The sequence below is a fragment of the Ursus arctos genome, unplaced genomic scaffold (assembly GCF_023065955.2).
Source record: "Ursus arctos isolate Adak ecotype North America unplaced genomic scaffold, UrsArc2.0 scaffold_16, whole genome shotgun sequence".
NCBI lineage: Eukaryota > Metazoa > Chordata > Mammalia > Carnivora > Ursidae > Ursus > Ursus arctos.
This window is the reverse complement of record NW_026622830.1, coordinates 4795701-4817736: the sequence shown is the minus strand read 5'-3', so window position 1 is coordinate 4817736 and position 22036 is coordinate 4795701. Positions and strand designations below refer to the sequence as shown.

Below are 22036 nucleotides of genomic sequence, written 5' to 3'. Positions count from 1 at the left end.
TTTTGTGGAATACCTAGAAGAAAAGGTCAGTGTAAGGGATAAACAAGTACTTAAATTTTGGTGCACCCCTACCCCCAACTTCTTTTTTTTTTTTTTTTAAAGATTTTATTTATTTATTTGACAGAGATAGAGACAGCCAGCGAGAGAGGGAACACAAGCAGGGGGAGTGGGAAAGGAAGAGGCAGGCTCCCAGAGGAGGAGCCTGATGTGGGGCTCAATCCCAGGACTCCGGGATCACGCCCTGAGCCGAAGGCAGACGCTTAATGACTGCGCCACCCAGGCACCCCCCCCCACCCCCAACCTCTTGAGGTGGGGCAAAGGAGGAAGAGACACTACAAACTGAGTTGGAAACAAATAAATGTTCTTAATTTCATCACAGTGAAATCCTGCCAACAACCCTATTTTCTGCTCAGTATACTTCAGACCACCTTAGGAAAATCTGTTTTTTTTTTTTTTTTTTTGCTTGTTTTTTTTTTGGATGTGGTTGTGGGCCATTTTGAATTCTTGGTATTCTGATCTGAAGACACTTCCATGTTCTTGAGACAGAATTTTATTGAAACTAATAACTTTAAGTTTATATCTGGAAAACTTTAAGGCCTGATAGTTTTATAAATCACCATCAAATTGTTAGTACCCTCCCTCCCAGCCCCTGCCCCCAGGCTTTATAATTTGAAAGCTCACCCCTTTTCAGGTGTGTTTTTGTATAGACACACAGTTGTCTATTTTCTTCTCCTTTGCCCCAGCATTATAGAGCTGTTTGAGGTAGAGCTGTGCTTCTGTGGAGTTCTTGGGATTGGCAGTTCTTCTGTAAAGGTCAGGGAATGTGTACATGTGTGGTGTGTGTGCCATTTGTGCACGCGTGAGTGTGTGTGTGTGCGTGTGTGTGTTTAATGGCTGTGTTTGACCCCAGAAAATCAGAGTTGTGTTTAGTGGTTCTTATTTCCTTTTACTGTTGCTGAAGTGATCTCCAGTCTTACTGGGGGGTAAATCAGATTGTCTGCTTTGTGGAAAAGGGTAGAGTTGCAGAGAGCTGCTGCCTCCATAGTACCCCCCCCCCCCCCCCCCGCGCCATAACCCCAACACAGTCTCTGCACCAACGCACCAGCGATACTGTTTCTCCCTGGATGCCATTCTAAAACTTGATACAAGGCTGGAGTGTTGTCCTGGTGTGGCTCTCCCTCATTGTAGCTGAAAACATTAGGCCACAGGGTACCTGCCCTCTTGGGTAAGCTTTTGGTTCTCAGTGAGATTACTTTGAGTGGAGGGAGAGGGAGGTTTGTGATGGGCATCAGTAGGTGAGATGCACGGCCAGAGATGCTTCTACCCACGTCTGGCTACAGCTGCACCTACAAAATGCCTGGTCCCAGAGGGCCGAAGGCAGGGCTTATTAGAAACATAATCAAATAGGGGCGCCTGGGTGGCACAGCGGTTAAGCGTCTGCCTTCGGCTCAGGGCGTGATCCCCGCATTCTGGGATCGAGCCCCACATCAGGCTCCTCTGCTATGAGCCTGCTTCTTCCTCTCCCACTCCCCCTGCTTGTGTTCCCTCTCTCACTGGCTGTCTCTATCTCTGTCGAATAAATAAATAAAATCTTAAAAAAAAAAAAAAAAGAAACATAATCAAATGGAAACGTTCTCTTTAGGCATGTCATTCTTGAAGGTGCCATTGCCCATGGAATGAGAATGAATTCTAGTTTAAGTAACTTCAAACAGTAGATGACCCAGTAGTACAGTTGGTTCTGCTATAATACAACCTGTGCGGTCCTGGAAATCACCACGCCACAGAAAACAGCACGGGGGCACTGTAGGGCTTACGAGAGGCAGATGAGGGTAAGTGCACAGTGTTCAAAAACTTTGTTGGTCATACACACACACAGACAGGAACCTAATCATGGTTTTACACATATTAAATGGGTAGGAAATACAGTATCGTATTTCAGTAAACGTGGGTGGCACTTCACCTTGAAGATGTGCAGCTTGTCTGTGGAGGTGGCATCGGAATAGTTGTAGTTCGCGAGTCACACTCCGGTGGAAGAAGGCGGGCAGGTGGTGGCACCGGGTGTGGGTGGGTGTGGTTGCTAACCCACAGGTGAGCTGAGGTAGCTTATAGGGGTTGAGGTGTGTGTAGGGGTGTATTTTGTGTGTTTCTAGGCAGCTTGGTTCAGCTGGATGTACTTTTCTGTGTTCACCCAGCATTTCTTGCAGACAAAATCATGCATAAGCATATGTGAAATTTGTTTTATGCTCAGATTGTCCCCCTAATATGCACATCAATCACACTGGAACAAATTCACGATTTCAAACTAAGCTTTGTGGCAGAACTGGCTGTAGTTTATTTGATTTTGGAACTGAGTCCCTTTTCCTTTTTTCTTTTCCATCATTATTGATTTCTTAATTTATATTTAAGTTAAGCCCATATCAAATTGATTTTTTTATACCCTGAGCGCTTCTGAAGGAGAGAAAGCAGCCTGAGATTTTAATTTTGCTAGTGCTTATCCACCAAGTAGTTTCCTCCTTGGTAAATATCTTTGCCTGCCTTCCTGTCTGTCTGTTGTCTGTCATCTGTCTAGGTACACACACACACTGAGGCCTTTACTAGATGCCAGGCACAGTGCCTGGAGATACGGAAGGTATTCTGCATTCTGGAGTTACAAAAACTGATAACGTATCATCCTTATCTTAAGGAGTTTAGAGTCTCACTGAAAATTTTTCAGGGCACAGATTTGAATGTCTTTGTTGGGTTTCCTTAGGGATTAGATGAACCAGGATTATGTATTTCTTGGTTTGTGAACATAGGAGCACACAGACCTTCCCACCCCACCTCCTACTTCTTTGTAATTGTAGATATAGGAGTGAAGAGCTTGTGTGGAGGAAACACGAAGGTATCATTGATTTACATGGTGAAAAGATGTCAATTTGAAAGGAGGTTGAAAAGGACCTAAGAAGTCTTGTAGTCAACCCTCCCACTGACTCCTTAATAAACCTAGTAGTCAGGTATCCACGGTAGAGTGGTAAATGGAAAATAGACAAGTTTCAGAGTAACGTGAATAGTGTGATCCCATTTGTTGTTCCCTTCCCTGTACATGTGTGTGTGTGCTGTTTGTATAAGCGTGGGTGATGTGAGAAGATCTCCCATATTAGTTACCTCAGGGGACAAGGGAAAGCTTATTAACTTCCTCTTTATACATCTCTTATTGTTTGGCTTGTTTTAAGAAGCGTGTTTTACTTTTTTAATTAAAAAATCTAATAAAGTAGAAAATGAATAAATAATAATAATAAAAAAATACCCTCAGGGCCCTGAGCTTTGTTTCAGTCTTCCCAGTAGCCTTCATAGTTATAGAACTGAACGTGACGTTTCAGGTGTGGGCTGCCTCCTATCAGGGCTCTGAACTTGCTGTGGTTAACGCCATGGCAGCAACACCATATTGGGGGGTGGGGGTTCTGTGTTTTTAGACAATTAACATCTCAAAGTCTTTCTTATATCTGCTACCCTTGGCACACTCGGCCCTTGATAATTGTGGGACCCAAGTTTAGGCCTTCAGATTCTCCTTGTTAGAGTTCATCTTACTGTGGAAATCAGTATTTAACATAGGTTAAGAACTGGCCTTGGATTCAGACTGCCTGGTTCAGATCCTAACTACCTGCCACTAACTAGCATGAACACTTAGACAAGAAACACAGATTCCTAAGCCTCTGTTTTCTTTCTTTCTTTCTTTCCTTTCCTTTTTTTGCTTTTTTTTTTTTTTTTTTTTTTTTTTTTTTTTGGTGGGCAGCAAAGCAAAGTTTATTGAGCGATAATTTAAAGCTCCTGAAGAAGGAGGGGACCTGAGAGGGTTGCCTGAGCCTCTGTTTTCTTATTGGTGTAACAACAATAACCGTAAAGTTGTGCGGTTTCAAGGAGAGACTGGATGTTAGAACACTTACCTAGATTGCCTGGTGGTGTGGTGAGAACATGGTGAATTTCAGATGCTACTGTTAGTGTGTTAGCACCATCAGTTCCTTTCTCCCACCTGTGATAGTGAGCTGGTTTTGGATTGTGAATCTTCCCTTAACCATATACCATATCCCTCCCCACCCCAGAGCATAAATCAGTCTGTCTTCTAAACTTTCCTCACAAGGTCTCCATTCAGTCTCTGCCTCATTCCACAGGTCCCTTCACGGATGTCGTCACCACCAACCTAAAGCTTGGCAACCCAACAGACCGAAATGTGTGTTTTAAAGTGAAGACCACGGCACCACGTAGGTACTGCGTGAGGCCCAACAGTGGAATCATCGATGCAGGGGCCTCGATTAATGTATCTGGTAAGTCCTGAGACTGGAGGGCAACGGGGGGAGGGGGGCTAAAAAGTCCCCCTAAAGCCAGTAGGATTTCTTAAAATTTGCATTTGGTACAGCAAAATAAGACAATAGACTTCTCCCTCAACACTCCACCCTCTGATTGAAAAGCTTAGTGGGTCCCACTCACCTATTGGTTTTCCATAATTAATGCCTCTTTGGTTTGTTGCTTACAGCCTTCTGCGCCTCAATAGTTAAATTAAAATTAAAGTGGTAACTTCAGACCTTACTTCAGAATGAGTTTGATTTTCACTCCCTTGAAATTAAATCTGCCCTTTGGCAATAAATAAAAAAGGGCTAAACAAACTTAATTTTACTTTGTGAGAGAACGCTAAATGGAGTTATTTTCTTATTTAAGCTAAATGGTTTCTGACATTAGGCTCGTGTCATTCCCAATGATTGGTAACTGCACTTTACTGATGGTGAAAAGCTCAGGGAGGTGAGGACTGAGGAGACTGGAATATATCCAAGGGCAAAAAGTTTTGTGCGTGTCTGATGGTTTTTCCCTTTCTGTCTGAGAATGCATATATTTTCCAAAGTCCAGCTTTGGAAGAAATGCTGGTAAAGTGCCCAGATTGAGAATTGGATTTTAGAATTAAGGAGATGTAAGTGATGGGTTTGAGTTTAAATGTCTTTTAGAAATGGAATAAACTTTCAGCTCATTAGGACTTCTGGATCCAAGATGTCTCTTGTGTTTGTGGAGGAGCTGTGGGGGAGTGTGTGTTTATCCTGTAAAAACCAGGGGACTTTGTGTCACAGAGGGTTCTGCAACATTAGAAGCTACTACTCATTGAAATGGGTACCTGACTGGCTTTTTCCATGACAGATTTTGATTGTGATGCATTTGGCCATTCATTTGACACCTAAAAGAAAATGATTCACCTCTTTGGAAAGATATAAGGTGTTTCATTATCTGATCATTTCTGCAAACTCTTATTCCCCACATCCATTGGTCTCTCTCATTATGGTGCTCCCACACCAGCTATCCTCCTGTGTGCTTCTCTCTGAGGCTGCCAGACCTGATCTGGACTCTTGAATTGGGTTGTTATTCAGGAAGTCAGGAGGGTGAGAGCCAGATTTTATTGAGGGTCTCCTTTGTGCTGGGCCAGCACACACATTATCTCCTGTAATTTCTGTTCTTTGGCCTGTGAGGAATGCATCATTACCTGCCGTGTACTAGAAAGGAGACTGGTGGCTGTAGACTCACAACGCTAGCAAATGACACAGCCAAGGTGTGGATCACTGTGTCGCTCGGAAGCCCAGACTCAAGTGCTGCGTGCTGAGGAAGTGAAGGGGTCTGAGGTGTTGGCGTTTCTGTACCCCTTGGATCCATATGGTTTCAGTTTTTCTGCTGAAATCAGGGACAGCTGAAATCTTTATTCCCTTCTTTTATTGACTTTGGTTTTCCTCTTGATTTCTTTGCCCATATCAAATTTGAGCAAGGTTGTCAGTAGGGGATGAGAATTACCAATTTTCACGGTAAGTAAGGGGGCAGCAACATAATTTCTGAATAAAGTAGCCTCCACAGGAAGTTGTGCAGTGTAGGTGTGCTTTCCAGTGTGAAATACAGATGTGTGCATGTCTCTTTCAGAAAGATTTCATCTCTCCCCCCATCATGACATTTTTTTTTTTAAAGATTTTATTTATTTCTTAGAGAGCATGCGAGCTGGGGGTCGGGGGCTGGGGGGGGAGAGAATCTGAAGCAGACTCTGCATTGAGCACGGAGCCTGATGGGGGGCTCAATCTCACCACCCCGAGATGATGACCTGAGCTGAAACCAAGACTCAGATGCTTAACCGATGGAGCCACCCAAATGCCTCTATTTTTATTTTTTTAAATTAAAAAAATGTTTTTGGAATGTTTTTTAAGGTAATAACCCTGGGCATTTGTTTTGATTTATAATTCCTACTTAAGGAAGGCCGAAGATCTTGTGGTTGCGGCCTTTCTTCTACAAATGAGAAGGGAAGGTACAGAGAGTGGGTGTGATTATCTAGAGTCACATGGGTGATTAGTGGCAGAGCTGCTACTTGAAACCAGCTTTGCTCTGATTCGCTGGCTCTCCGGTGATAATGAAACTGCCTCAGTAGTGTTAGGGGGTGGCTCGACTTAAAAATGAATATAAAATATAAAGTACTATGGTTCTCAAAATGTAATGTACTTGGTGGGAAAGTAATTGAATAATAAAATGCCCATGTGTCTACAAGCCTTATTCCTAGAGGAAACACGATTATGTTTGCACATGAGAAAGGGCTCCCTTGTTTTTACTTGGTGTGTGTTTATCTCACTGCTTGAGGTGCACCTGGGTGAAGCTGGGTGCCGTTGCGTTTCTGGGACAGCATTTCCAGTTGGCAAAGGAGGCTGGCGCCCATTTGCTGCAGTTTTGTGTGCTTAGGGGCCATTGTATAATTTATTAGACATTCATATCTTGAGGTAAAAAGCACTGGGCTTTTCCAGGGTCCTCTTAAAATGCAGCTATATGATGACATCTTGGTGAGATGTAGAGTTTCTAGGTTCCTTTGGGAGAGAAAGTGTCTTCAGGACCAGAAGGATACCAGCAGACAGGCAGTGCAGATTGTCCAAAGGCCAGGTGTACACATGGCCACGTATGGTGGTCTCTCCTCAGAGATCGCTAGATTGGAGGTCTGGGGACCTGAACAGGAAGGTTAGTTGTGCTGTTTAACCTGTTGGCTGATTTTTGGTCAATCCATAACGTCTCTAAGGTTCTAGTTTTCTCATTTGTAAAATGGAAGGAATAGTATCTACCTCACAGAGTACTTTCCAGTGCTGTGTCAATGCATGGCACAGAGTGGTATTGCATTATTTTCCCACTAGCTTTGACAAAAACTGGCTAGTTTTTGTTGAATGTGGACTGTGCATGTTTGAATTGCCTTTTTAGGAATTAATTCCATACATTTTATTAATTGACTTTTTCTAATTTTAAGATGAAATATGTATTTTTTTCTTTCTGTGATATGCATTTGTTTTCTAGTGAAAAGCCACTAGTGAATTTTCTTTTGTTTTTTTTTTTTTTTAAAGATTTTATTTATTTATTCAACAGAGATAGAGACAGCCAGCAAGAGAGGGAACACAAGCAGGGGGAGTGGGAGAGGAAGAAGCAGGCTCATAGCGGAAGAGCCTGATGTGGGGCTCGATCCCATAACGCCGGGATCACGCCCTGAGCCAAAGGCAGACGCTTAACTGCTGTGCTACCCAGGCGCCCTGCCACTAGTGAATTTTCAAATAAAATCTATAAAAAGGTGGCCGTCAAATCAACTTAAAACACTACCAGCATTGCCCTGTCTACCACACAGAATGTCACGGCATACCCGCAAAGGACATGCCTAGTACATTATTTCTCTCCCATTTCTGAAAACCCTTGGGATGTGCTAGCTATTAGGGAAGGTTATAAATCATTCTTTGAGAGAGAGGGGCAGGGAGGGAAAGAAAGAGAAGGAGAGGAGGAGATCCACCCACATAGCTGGCCAGAGGGACTGAGGTTTTGAAGGCACACAAATCAGGGTTGTATGGGGGGGATGAGGGGAGACTTTGTAGCTGTCAGATACCTTTCTGACACACCCTGTGAAGCTCTTCTTAGCTTTTAGGTGGGCGTGATATTCAAGGGAGCTTACATTGTGCATCAAAAGTCCAGACTCCGACCTATCATGTTATTTTCCCCAGAAGGTGGCAAATTACTTATTGAGTCCTTAAAAAATAACAGCTCTGTTTTGAAAACTTAGGTGGTAAAGTAACGGTTGGAAACAGGCATAACCTAAATTTTTTGTGTCTGTAGGTGAAATGTGTGGATTGCCCAAGGGGATGGTTCGGGGTCTGGTCACCTGGGTCTAGGATAGGAGTCCTTTCTTTGTCCTTTATGTAGGTGCTCATCTCATCTCATCCTTCCAGTAGCCCCTTCTGTGGTCTGTGCCTATTGGATGAGGCAATGTAGTAGGTGAGGGGGTGCAGAGTGCTTTCTGTTTGCATTAATTGGCCCAGAATGCCATGGTTTTGGCCCTTGCTCCTTTATACACACCATCTACTGGAGATGGTTTTGAATTATTCAAATCTGGACCTCAGCAAAATAGCTACACTTAAATGGAGATCGGAGAAGAGGAGATTGGATTTTTTCCCCCCTGAGATTTAAATGCAAGGAAAATAGAACTTTTTGAATTAATGAATTGTTTGAAGCAGTGGGGGGTCTGCCCATTTGTTCTAGCTTTACAAAATTAAATCTATTTTCTGAACTGTCTGGTGGGAAAATATTTTTAAGGTAGATAATTTCTGAAAATGTCTTTGTGGTAAGCTGTTAGTGGTTGTGGATTTTTTTTTTTAATACTGCAGTTTAATAATGAGGGAGTTTTCCATTAATATTCCAAACCATGTTTGCCAGCGGATACAGCAGGTGAAGTGGTAAAATTATGGGCCCATCAAAAATACTTATGCTTCCTGTAATATGATATTAAGTTTAATATTTTTATAACCTTCACTGAATTCTAATTTCACTAAAGTAGCAAGCATGCTTCCATTTGCAGTTCAGTTATGCACTTTGGTTGCCTTTGTACCAAGCAAATTAGAAATGCAAACTATCTGTGGGGGGGGGCATTGGAAAGAGTCATTAAAGATACCAATATTTAGGTACAGATACATTTTACTAAGTGAACCCTGGGAATTGAAAATGGATTAAAGACAAACAAACACAAATCTGCTAGTGTCTGAATTAGTATTTTGAATTAAAATTCAAAGAATTAAGGAGCAGTGTTCACTTCTGACACACAGCCCTTTCCAGCACTCTTTTCAATCACATGTTAAAGCATAAAGTTCTTCCAGTAAAATCCTGAGGACAGAGAATGCATATCAGCAACTCTTCTTGGTTGGAAACATTGGTCAATTAATGTAATTGGGTAGTATTGCAATTGATAATTAATCCTTTTAAGATTTTGCTGACTCAGTTTAATGGAGCTGCTTGCCTGCCCTGGACCAGTCAACCTTGGGCTGCAGCTTTTAGGTGATTAGCACCAGCGTACAAGTGCACTGCCCTTAGAGAAAGAAGCCAGGCATTCATCTGTCAAGTGCTGATAGCAGGAGCTAAATTTGGGGGGTTTGGGCATCTTAACAGCAACATTCTTCTTTGTTTGATCATTTGCTTTGGAAGTCTCTGATAAGCGAAACCTTTTTATAAATGGTTTTCATGAACCAAGTTTATTCTTCTCAGATAAGAACAACTCACATTCATACCTAAAAGATGTCTTTAATCTTTTTCACCAGATAAATTAGAGATTTTGTTTTTTTACAAAAGGAAATTAATAAAAATTCTGCCTAATTACCCTTTTTAAAGATTTTTTAAAAGTTTACTGTGATATTCAAGTTTCTTAAGAATACTTTGTTTCACTTTTTTAGTAGTATGACATTATTTATTTATTCTTTACATTTTTCTTTTCTTTCTTTTCTTTCCTTCCTTCCTTCCTTTTTCTTTTCTTTTCTTTTCTTTTTTCTTTTCTTTTCTTTTTTCTTTCTTTCTTTCTTTCTTTCTCTCTTTTCTTTCTTTCTTTCTTTCTTTCTTTCTTTCTTTCTTTCTTTTTTCTTTTCTTTTCTTTTCTTTTCTTTTCTTTTCTTTTCTTTCTTTTCTTTTCTTTTCTTTTCTTTCTCTAGATTTTAGTGGCACACTTGGTTAAGTGACTGCCTTCCGCTCAGGTCATGATCCCAGGGGCCTGGGATAGAGCCCCAGGTCAGGCTTCCTGCTTAGCAGGGAGTCCGCTTCTCTCTCTCTCAAATAAATAAATCTTTTTTTTTTTTTTGAAACTATTTGAGAGCGAGAGCACGCAAATGAGAGAGCAGAAGCAGAGGGAGAAGCAGACTCCCCCTCTGAGCAGGATGCCCACCCAGGGCTCCATCCCAGGACCCAGGGATCCTGACCCAAGTCGAAGGCAGATGCTTAACCGACTGAACCACACAGGCGCCCCTATTCTTTACATTTTCAAAGATCATGGTCAAGAGGACTCACCAGGTACACTGAACACCTCACTTAGTGGACGGTAACTTCAGCTTTCTGCAGAGTCACTGAGGAGCAGAAATTAAGCACAACTTTGGAGCAGCCAAGAGTTATGTTCTTTTCACTGATTATAGTTTCTTGCTTATTTATTTATAAAGATTTTTATTTATTTGAGAGAGAGAGAGAGTGGGCACAGAGGGAGAGTGAGAGGGAGAAGCAGACTCCCAGCTGAGCAGAGAGCCTGATGTGGGGCTCGATCCCAGGACCCTGAGATTGTGACCTGAGCCGTAGGCAGACACTTAACCGACTGAGCCACCCAGGTGCCCCAGTTTCTTACATATTTAAACACTTGAGCTCCTCACCTTGACACTCTTGTTTAACTCTTTATTTTTTTAATTTTTAAATTTTTTTAAAAAATTTTATTTATTTTTGAGGGGCGCCTGGGTGGCACAGCGGTTAAGCGTCTGCCTTCGGCTCAGGGCGTGATCCCGGCGTTGTGGGATCGAGCCCCACATCAGGCTCCTCCGCTATGAGCCTGCTTCTTCCTCTGCCACTCCCCCTGCTTGTGTTCCCTCTCTTGCTGGCTGCTGGCTGTCTCTCTCTCTCTGTCAAATAAATAAATAAAATCTTTAAAAAAAAAAAAATTTATTTATTTTTGAGAAAGTGCATGAGCATGAGTTGGGGGAGGGGGAGAAGCAGGCTCCTCACTGAGCAGGGAGCCCAGTGCAGGACTTGGTCCCAGGACCCAGGGATCATGACCTGAGCCGAAGCAGACGCTTAACCAACTGAACCACCCAGGTGCCCTATTTTTTAATTTTTTTTAAAAGATTTTATTTTTAAGTAATCTCTACACCCAATGTGGGGCTTGAACTTACAACCCTGAGATCAAGAGTCACATGCTGTACTGACTGAGTCAGCTAGGTGCCCCTCCTCTTACTTTAGACTCACTCTTAGCCTTGTCCTGGTGTCCAGCCCATCACAGGCCACAATGAAGTGAAAGGGCTTTGGGAGGTAGCCACAGTGAAGGAATGGACAGGAATATCACAAAGAGCGAGTAGGAGAGAGGATTCAGAAATAACAGCTCGGAACTGGAGTTACTTAGTTCTCTGTATTCTAGTTGCTCCGTCCCAAGAGCTGTGGCTTGTAGGTCTTTCTAAGATAGAATACAGTGGGCGTTCATAATCCCAAGAGTTAATCAGAAAAAGGCTGTATTATATTCTATTATAAAGTATTATAGGAAAAGGGAAAGTATGTCGGAGTTTTTAAAAAGATGTATGTTTTAAAAGATATTTATAAAAAGCATGAATGAGGCCTGTTCTTGGTCATTGCTTTGCATCCGACACATTCATCTTCCAGTGACACTGAGGTACCGTCTTGCATGAGTCGTTGCACAAGTAAGTCAACCAGACAATAAGGAGTTTGTGATCTAAGATGGGCTGTACTGAATTGGAAAATCTATAGAGAACACAAAGATAATTCAATGTTAACTTATTTATAAGTAGATAAAATTATTTACCTGCTTGACTCGTAGTTCCATCCATAGGGCCCTGAATAGGCAGAGTCCTGGAAAGCATTTATGGTTTCAACATTTTGAGAACCCTATAGGAAGTAATAAATTTACTCACGATAAGGGTACACAGTCTACAATGATGAGTTGCTTTGCTTTCAGCTAGAATTATTTCACCTCATTGTGGTAATACTGGTCTTTTAAGCTGATAAGCACTGGTTTGTTTCTGATTAGCTTAAAAAGTGAAGCAGGAACGACATTACTACACCTTAAATGCAGTTTGGTGGAGAATAGCCCTTTGGTGGTATACAGGTGATCAAAAAGGAGAAAGAGGGGACAGTTGTGATGGGAAGATTGGAAACCATGGTCTGAACCCATGGGTAGGAGAGAATGGCTCTGGGAGGTAGGACAGAAGGGAAGCCAGATGGTTGAGGGTGAAAGAAGGCTTCCTCTCTTTGCGCTGCCCCAGGGAGATTTTTAGAGGGAGCATGATTCAGGAGTGCTTTGAATGTTGGAAGGGAAGAAGGTATATCCCTGTCAAGCAATGAAAAACTAGTACCCAAAATGCGAGATATCAAAACATGAAGTCCTGGTCTCAGTCAAATTGGGTAGAAAGGCAAACATGTGGGAAGAAGCTTAGGCATCTTAGTGTCAACAGTGTCGGCTAGTAGAATAAGTTCCCCAGAGAAGAGTGAGGGTGTGAGATAGCTTTCTGGTGGGAGCCACAGTGTTGGGTGAAATATTGAGTATGCATTCCCCAGGTGTGGTCCCTGGGCTGGCAGCATCAGTATCGTGTTAGAAATACACATTCTCAGTCCAACCCAGATCTGTTTGAATCAGAAACTCTGGAGGTGGGGTTCCATCACCTGTGTTTTAACAAGAACTCCAGGTGATTCTGATGCATCCTGAACCTTGAGACTCTCCTCGTTACCAAGTCGGATTAGTGGGTTAAGTTCTGGAAGGTTGGCATATTGAGATGTGAGTAGGGCAAGAAGACCAAAGGAGATGTGCCAGGTAGGAGCAACATGGTAAGAAGAGACTTTGATAATGACAGAACACCCTGGGAGTGGGGGTGTGGTCAGCACATGTGTGCGCCTGTTATGGGGCCATACCGGGAAAGTATGTCATATGGGAAGAGTTGAACTGATTGTCTTTTACTTGGGAAATGTTTTTTTTTTTTTTTTTTTTATTGGAGGGTTTTGATCTGAGGAATGTGGTGATGGTGAATAGGGTGTGTAGGGGAGATTAAATTGACGGGTTATAGGAGCTGCGCAGGGTGATTTGATGGGAGAGACACTGGGAGGAAGGGGGAAGAGCTCCTAGTTGGAGAAATCTAGATGTCGGTGGAGGCCTGAGCTATGATTGTGGCCATGTAAAATGAGAGAGACAACTCGAAGGTAAGATTCTCAGGTTAAATAATAAAGCATGTGCCGTACTACTTGTGAGACTTTCATTCATTTGCTCTGTTCACATTATGATGCAGATGAAAGTGATGAGTGACTCGCTTGGGTTCTCCTAGGAAGCTGTTGTGCTGCGTTTAATGAGGTCATCATTTCTCTGAGGGGGGTATGTGTGTGTTTAGTAACATGTATGCAGCATTTCTTCTCTTTGGAAGAAAGTCTGATCTTGTTGACCCACTGTTTTATGACCCCTGAAGGCCCTTTCCTAACAGGACCCCACTTTTGCAGTCTGTGACACAGCAGACATTGTATCACAAAGCATTAATGTTGGTGAATGGTGAGCGGTCTCCTGGTAACCGGCTTCTTTTTCATGTAGTATCAGCAGATACATTTTAAAAGTAGGATAGATGGCTCGTTTAAGAGGGTTTTATCATCAGTGTCTCTGATACTCAAGTGAAATAAATTAAGTTAATGGGAAGCTCTTTTATAGCCTGTCACAGGAAAAAGTACATAATTTCTGTCACAATTTGCATGTACGGAGCTGAAAGAACAAACGATTAACAACATTTGTTCTGTCCCGTTCTCATGAAGTTCCAGCTGAGAGGGTGTAGCAGACTGAATTGGACATGAGATGATGGTAGCTGAGAAATACAAACTTTCCGACCTGAGTTGGGGGCAGTATTAAGCGGGGTGTGGATCCTGAGGCATAGCGAGTGTTTATGAAGGCCCTCAGCATCTGGGTGGCCTCTTGACTTCCTCACTCTTGCTTACCGGTTGGGAGCCTCCAAGGAAAGGAGAGCTGATGAGTGGCAAACACCTTCTTTTTCACTTGCTGCTGCAAGTGAAAGTGGAGGGAGGTGGCTGCAATGGGGGAAGGGCCGAATCCACCTGATACCCTGAGCTTCCTGGGGGTTCACCAGCAGGCCACGATTTTCACTCCCAGTTTCACATTTTCAACTCGCCAGCCTCATTCTTGTTTATATCTCACAAGTCCCAGCCTCTGGCTGTCTCCACTGTTCTTGTAAGGTGATTTGATTGCTGCCAATACCCACTTCTTTGTGTTTTTACATTCTTGTTGAACTCAAAGGTCTGAATGTAAGTGAGAACTTCTAGCTGTTCTTCCGGATCTACACCGTGGCAGCTTGGTAGGTAAGATGCTCTCTAGGTCTGGAATTGTGCTGATGACATCTGTGACATCCAGCGGTGCCAGTGGATCTCAGCACCCACCTGCAGCTGCCAGTGGTTTGATTAGAGGAGCACAGGGAGCCCCAGACCCCTTCCTGTAGTGGATACGAGTGCGTGCCTGCGTGTGTGCTGCTGTCTCTACCCGAGGCCTGGGTGCATGCTAGAACTCACGGCTTGGTTTGTATGAAGTCGCTCTCTCTTTTATTTCTTTATTTATTTAAAGATTTTATTTTTAAGTGATCTCTATACCCAACATGGGGCTTGAACTTATAACCCGGAGATCAAGAGTGGCATGCGCCGTCCACCGACTGAGCCAGCCAGGTGCCCCAGTTGCTTTCTCTTTTAAACTGCACTTTCTCCTAAGAGGCACTACACAAAGCCACCGATGCCTTCACTTGAGTTACTTAGCCAGGTCATTTTCCTCCTGGAGGGGCATGTAAGACAGCTTGTTCAGAGTAACAGGGCTCAGCCTTTTGGTCTCAAGACCCCTTTACACTCCTCGAAATTGTAGACCCAAACAGCCTTTACATTTGGCGGTTATATCAATATTTGTCGTGTTTTAAGTTAAGCTGAGAAATTTAGGAGTATTAATTCACTTGATAATATTAATAAGTCAAATACATGCTGACTGTGACATTTTTAGTGAAAAATAACTTCAAAAAATTCAGTGAGAAGACTGGCATTATTTGACATGTTTTGCAAATCTCTTTATTGTTTGGCTTAATAGAAGACAGGCTGGATTCTCATGTGCTGCGTTTGCACTTATTTAGTCTGTTACAGTGTGTCGTTTTGATGAATGTATATGAAGGGAGACCATTTTTGCCACACATACGTGGTTGGGAAAGGGAAGAGTGTTTTCAGTAGCCTTTTCGGATAATTGTGGACACCAGAACTTGACAGGTGGCACTTCTCTTAAAGTTTAGTACCATGTGGAGTCTTGAAACCATGATAGTGAATTATTTGAACTTTGTTTCAAAATGCATTGGTCTCTTTTGCACTTTGAATGGGTTTTGTAATACTGTATGTTAGCTGAGTTATGCAGATCTTCCAAATGTTGACGTATTTCATGACACAGTATCAAAAAAACCACTGATCTCATCAAAAGTCTTCAAGTATTTGGGAAACTGAGCTCTTGATGTCAGATGTTTTCCAGGAGTCTCCTTTTGGTATGAAGCTTGGATTTTATCACTGGCAACAACTACTCTAAGTTGTTTCCTTCAAGTGACAGGCACAGTTCATTCATTTTTGAGCAGGTATCTGCCTTATACCCAGGTCTGCATAACCCTTGATTTTCTGTCGATTGTTCTTTCTAGTAACTGGTGTTCCATGAGAAAGCTTCTAGTTCAGCTCACGTTCTAAGCATGGTACAGTCGCTTTTCCCAAGACAGCAGAGCGCATCACGTGTCCGTGCATTGCCTCATACAGAGTGTTAAAATGTGTTGTCAAGGGTTGAAGTTTAGTAAAATGAATCCTTTTTATTGCTTCCTCCAGGATATTATTAAGTGAAAACGGCTTTTTAAAAAAAAGCTGCAAGTGTGTGGCGGTGCCTGACGCAGAGACCCTGCCATGTGGGAGCCGCTGCCAGGCCCGTGCTGAGGCGCTGCTCATTTACTCTTCGCTTTGCTCCAGCCATCACTGCAGAGCTCGGCACTGGCAGAGGGACACAGTGTCTTGGTGTTACCCTGCCCACGCTGTTGACTTTACGGATCACTTCATGGGGGGACCCTTGGGGTCTGCGGAGAGTGCTTTGAGAACCTGGGTGTGGAACATGACTCTGGAAGCAAAGCCAGTGTGGAGCTCTGGCTCCGTCTTTTCATATATTGGCCATGGGAGCGGAGTGAGGCCACTGAGACTGGGCTTCTCTGGCGGCTCATTGTGAGGACTGGATGGGAGGTTCAATGGAATCATCCTTCTGTGGTTCCTAGTACATAGTAGGTACCGGCGGGGTCCTTTTCCTTTCCTTCCTGGGACATTGTGAAGGTACCAGGGACTGGGGGACTCGGGTCGGGTGGAGAGATGAAAAGGGTCAGTTTTGCCTTAGTGCATGCCAGGAATCCACAGGAAGGTTTCTTGACTCCTTTTTCTCACTTGCACTGCTTCAAGGAAGGGGGAGAGGAAAGATGCAAAGGGAACAGCAGATCTTTCTGAGGCTGTTTGCGGGTGGAGGGGACTTAGGCACTCTGGACCTGTTGGTTGTCTGTGTGTGACCCAGTGTAGTTTGAGCTAAGAGCCAGCTCTGAAAATTAGCAGTGTCTTCTGGTTACTGTCATCTCCTGAGCATTGGGGGCTCTTTGCAGATAATTCAGCTATGAGGTTCAGCCTCATAGCTCTCCATGGTGGTGAACTATATAGGGGGCCTTTCAGGGCTGGGAAAATAAAATCGCAAGGATGAGGCAGTTTTTGCTCCTAGAGCTCGTGTGCTGCTGGAAATCTGAGTGTAGTCTAGGACAAAGTTATCTCTTCCCCATACTAAAAAAATACCAGGGCATGATTTTGTCATAGCCAAGTGAAATGTGAAATTCTCAAAACCCAATTCACATTAGTTTTTAGAAAATGAACATTAATCCAGGGGCACCTGGGTGGCTCAGTTGGTTGGGCGTCTGCCTTCGGCTCAGGTCTGATCCTGGGGTCCTGGTATTGGGCCCTGTGTCTGGCTGCCTCCTCGGTGGGAATCTGCTTCTCCTTCTCCGCTCCCCCCCCCATGCTTGCTCTCTCACTCTCAAATAAATAAATAAAATCTTTAGAAAAAAATGAACATTAATCAGACAGTAGTTTGAACACTGTGACCCAACTTCAAAAAAGGTTGGCAGGCCCTGTCCAAGAAAGATCATAGTATATGTGAAGGCATTGGCCCCCTAGTTTATTATGTGTATTCTCAGTGTTGCATTCCTGGAAGTGGAGAAAGCATGATGGGAGTTTAGCTTTCAGAAGAAGAGTCTGTGGGGCTGACCTGCTAGTCTGCTCATTTGTTCCCAAGGTGAAGTGTCAAGCCCATGTGTGTAACAGTGCCTCAGGTCTGTCCACAGAAGAGCTCTTGCCAACTTGGTGGTGCCAGAAGGGGCCATAGTTGCATTCCAGGTCCAAAGCCACCAGCAAGAACTGCTTTTTTGGGAGGGAACTGTGCGCCTCTATGTCTGCGAGAGTAAAGCTCCAGGTGGTGGCCTTGGATTTTCAGTGACCTTTTGTTCTCTTTGCTGACGGTCACACTTTGGATTTTGGGTACTCAGAATATCTCTGTTGGTACCTAGACTTGATGTCGTGTGTGTATAAGCCCTGAATTTTTTCTTTTTAAAGATTTATTTATTTTAGAGAGTGCTCTCGTGCTTGGTGGGGGGGAGGGAAAGAGGGAGAGAGAAGCCGTGAGCACGGAGCCCCATCTGACAACCCTGAGATCATGACCTGAGCTGAATCAAGAGTTGGACGCTCAACCGACTGAGCTACCCAGGTGCCCCATATAAGCCCCGAATTTAAGAAAGATTTGTAGATTTACTGATTTTTGTCCTGAAGAAGTCTCCCAGTAATGTCCCCTGTAGCTGAGAGCACCTCAGGTGGGTGATGTCGGCAGCAGAACTGCCTGGGTGACTGCGTATGCTGAGACATGGAAATCTGTTGTGTTGTTAGATTTCAGTAGACTTTCTCTGTCCACAAGGTTGGGGGAACTCTGCATCCCCAAGATGGATGGCAGGGATATTTGCATTTCTGTTCCCTATCATGTTTGCTTTTATAGGATGTGATGGGGCATGTGAATTCACAGCATGTGAATCTGTCTCCTGCTGGAGTGACCCAGTGTGGCAGAAGGGGTGCTGGGTTGCAGTTGGCTCTTTGTTGAAGTTTTGCTGCTTCCTGACACTGTAACTTTGAGCAAGTCACTTCACTTTGTGTAGCCCGAGTCTTCATTTGTGAACTAGGGTTTAGGACAAACTAAGGTTTAGGACACGTGCCCTTTATCCTCCGCAGGGCGTGGTTGACGGTGAGGCTTTAGAGGAAGCCGTAAGATGGAACCCTGATTGAGTGCCCTGCGGGAAAGGTGCTGGTGGAGAAGGACGGCACTCCAACTGGTAGAGGACAGGGAGTGTGTCCCTCGTGGTGGGCCACCTGCAGTTGAGCACCTCCTGCTTCGTGGTGTGACCTCGCAGCTTAGTTAAGCTTTCTGTGCTCCAGTTTGTTCACTTGAAAACAGGCATTAAAATAACCTCCACAGCAGAGCCTACCTCTTAAAAGTTTAAATGAGGTAATAATAGACCTAACGTACAGCGGGTGTCTGGCTCCTGGGAGATGCCGAGTCCGTTTTCGTGCTTCTCATGGTCAGGGCTATAGGAGGCTTTTCCAGAGTGTGAGAAAGGTGTTGTCACGGAACTTAACCAGATGTGTGGTTTAGCCAGAGCCTTACAGCAGATAGTGTATTTTAAAGCAGCCGCCATTTCACAAGTGTGATGGGTTCTAAGGAAGCCAGTAGGAATGGGGAGGCATCGTCTCAGTGCAGGGGGCGTGACCTGTCCGAGAGAGCCTTTATGTGCGATTCCTCCAGGTTCTTGGGGAGGAAAGGTGGGCTTGTACGCGGGTGGTGTTTTCCCCATGCTGTGAGTGTGCTGGTTGTGACAATTTCCTAACATTGCATGGGCACAATTGTATCTGAAGCAATACTTGACTACCTTGATATGGGAAATGGACAAAGAAAAGCTAAAATGAAACCGTCACTTGTCTTGGATTATTCTAGTTTACTTTCTGAAGATTTTGCTCTGTTGTCTTGAGCAAAATGGCATACAGTATTTGCGCCTGGTTTGCCTCGTCTGTAGGGCCCGTAGCCGACCTCTGTGTCAGGTGGGCGGTCGTGAAAGATCCGGGGGCTAGGAATCTGAAGACCTGAATCCTAAGCGCAAGTCCCAGCTCTGCCACTATCCGCTGTTTGACTTTAGGCAAGTCCCCCAGCTTCTCAGGATCTCACATTTGAGACCTGAAAAGCAGAGAAGATGCTGGGCCCCTTGCCCTGCTGGCCTCACCTGGGCCATTGTAAGACTCAGATGAGAATCCTGGTAAACTGCTGTACAACCGAGATGCAAGTTTGAACCTGACAAATGGCTGCTGGTAACCAAGCTCTGACCCTCCTAATGAAATATTTTCTTTCTTAGTGATGTTACAGCCTTTCGATTATGACCCCAATGAGAAAAGTAAACACAAGTTTATGGTTCAGTCTATGTTTGCTCCGACTGACACTTCTGATATGGAAGCAGTAGTAAGTACTGAATGCTTCTTACTTTTTTTTAGTAATTAAAAAAAAATGATTAGGTACAGAATTTTGGGTGCATGCATTACAAAATGTGTCAACATTGTTTTTAAAGGGGAATGGTGTTCTCAAGGAGGTTTGTACTTTGACTACCTTTATGGTTTTTCTCAGACTTTGATTTTAACATTTTATGTAACTACAGAATACTGTTCTTTTCTGACTTTTATATCTCAGTTTGCTTCAGCAGTTCCTTGTTCTGATGGACTGTGTCTTGAATGGTTTGAGGATTCCTTTCCTTTGTACCCCCCATCCATCCCCCATAGGAAAGGGTGCTTCCCAGTCTAGGGAATGTCTCTTACCATGTCTCCCTGCACCCCCTCCCCAAGAGCCCAGAGGGATGTGAGAGAGTGGAATACTTAAATGTCCTCCGGTGCTTGAGGGTTTGTTTTTCTGTTGGTTTTGGTAAGCATGACTTTTTTCCTCCTCCCTAGTTTCCCTCATTTTTTTTTCCTGCTTAATACATGTTTAACTCTGTCTCTGATTTTGGTAAAAATAAGATAACTTTGTTTCTATAAAATGTATAAGTGATATTATATTACTGGTTTTTCTGGGAAAAGGTTATAATGGAAATTCTCCTTGAAATAAGCTTTTTCTACATTTGACTAAATCAGCGGGCATTCTGGTGTCTGTGGGAATCACAATGTACAGATAACCCTTACCGTGCACAGCCCTAGCTAGGACAGACTGGTCAGTCCTTGTGCTCACAGATGGGAAAAAGAAGCAGGGCTCCCTCAACACCCGCATCACTCTCCAGCTTGACAGTCCAGGCTGGGAGACCGGTCCCCCGAGGAGTGCCTGCTGACAGTCAGCCGTGGCTCACGAAGCACTATGGTTTTTCTCTTTCAAAAGTTTTATGCGAAGGGCTTTCTATGCATAGCTTCTCTTCACATCCCAGTGTCACCACTCAGCCTTTTCTGTTAGTCTTGGAAAAGCATAAATGACCATCTTTGCTGATGTTCAAGTTTGGGGCAGGAAATGAGGGTAAGCCAGGTATTTTGAGGTTTGAGAGATGAGTGATAGAAGGCAGCCTTCCCCTTTCATAAGAATGATTATTGAGGCATTTGTCCTTTATTTCTCAGAACATAATGTGTCACTTCATGTTAATTTGTGTGAGCAAGGAAATGTATGGCAAATACAGAATTTGAAGTATCCGAGAATGTGTTCTGCTTGGCTTTTGCTGCATGGCTTAGTGACAAGAGCATGGGCTTGGGCGTCTCGGGCGTGGGGCTGAGCTCTGTCTTATACTAACGTTGTGGCCTTGGGCAGTTTTCATTAACTCTCTGTAGGGTTGGGTCACCTGTAAAAGGGGGATAAAAACCTAGTTCACATGTTGTTGTGGGATTCAGTGTGCTGTGTGTGTCGAGCACCTGGCACAGGGTCTGGAGCCGTTGTGTCTGAGTGCCGTTGTGGTCCAGGCCTCCGTAGACAATAAAGGTGAATTGCACTCCTTTTTATGATAATTTTTATAACTATTAAATTTTTTTATATAAATGTGCATTGTAGGAAATTTTGGAAATACACAAATAAGCAAAAATAAAGCTAAAAGTGACCTGTAATTTGTTTATACTAGACCTAACCACTGTTATCAAAAGCCTTGTGCTAAACTATTTTTTTTTTGTACTTTGATATACAGAAAGCAGAAAAAATTATACAGTGACTATTCCTATAACCTTTACCTAGATTCACCATTTAACACTTTGCTACATTTGCTTCATTTTTGTTATAAACTTTCTTTTTTTTTTTTTTTTAAGATTTTATTTATTTATTTATTTGACAGAGATAGAGACAGCCAGCGAGAGAGGGAACACAAGCAGGGGGAGTGGGAGAGGAAGAAGCAGGCTCATAGCAGAAGAGCCTGATGTGGGGCTTGATCCCATCACGCCAGGATCACGCCCTGAGCTGAAGGCAGACGTTCAACCGCTGTGCCACCCAGGCGCCCCCATAAACTTTCTTTTTTATGCTGAACCACACTTGACTGTAAGACACGGACTTCATGACACTTCACTCCTACACGCTTCAGAACGAGGACGGTGTCTTACATAGTCACAGCACTGTCCTCATAGCTGAGAAAGTTGACATTAATACAGTCATGCTATCTAACAGAGAAACCTGTGACGTGCAGCATTTTCTAGTTGCTCCAAAATGGCCGTTAGTTCTTATTCTAGTAGAGGATGATACCCTCAACCTTTTTTGTTTTTCATGACTTTGAATTTTTGAGTCCAGGCCAGTTCTGGGATTGTCCAGTTATTTCTTCATGATTAAATTCAGGTTAAATGTTTTTTGGCAAGAATATTCCGTAAGTGATGTCATTGTATGCATCATATCAGAAGGCATTTGATA

The 22036-nt window shown here is 43.5% G+C and overlaps 1 protein-coding gene across 2 annotated transcripts in view; it reads left to right on the top strand.

The window, feature by feature from the left end:
- The window catches only part of VAPB (VAMP associated protein B and C), a 58333-nt gene that overhangs the window by 22786 nt on the left and 13511 nt on the right, over positions 1-22036 (top strand). For both annotated transcript variants that reach the window (XM_026503806.4, XM_057312457.1), the window contains exons 2-3: positions 4149-4301; positions 19542-19645. In XM_026503806.4, coding sequence (XP_026359591.1) covers positions 4149-4301; positions 19542-19645 — 257 coding nt within the window. The remainder of the gene's footprint in view (positions 1-4148; positions 4302-19541; positions 19646-22036) is intronic.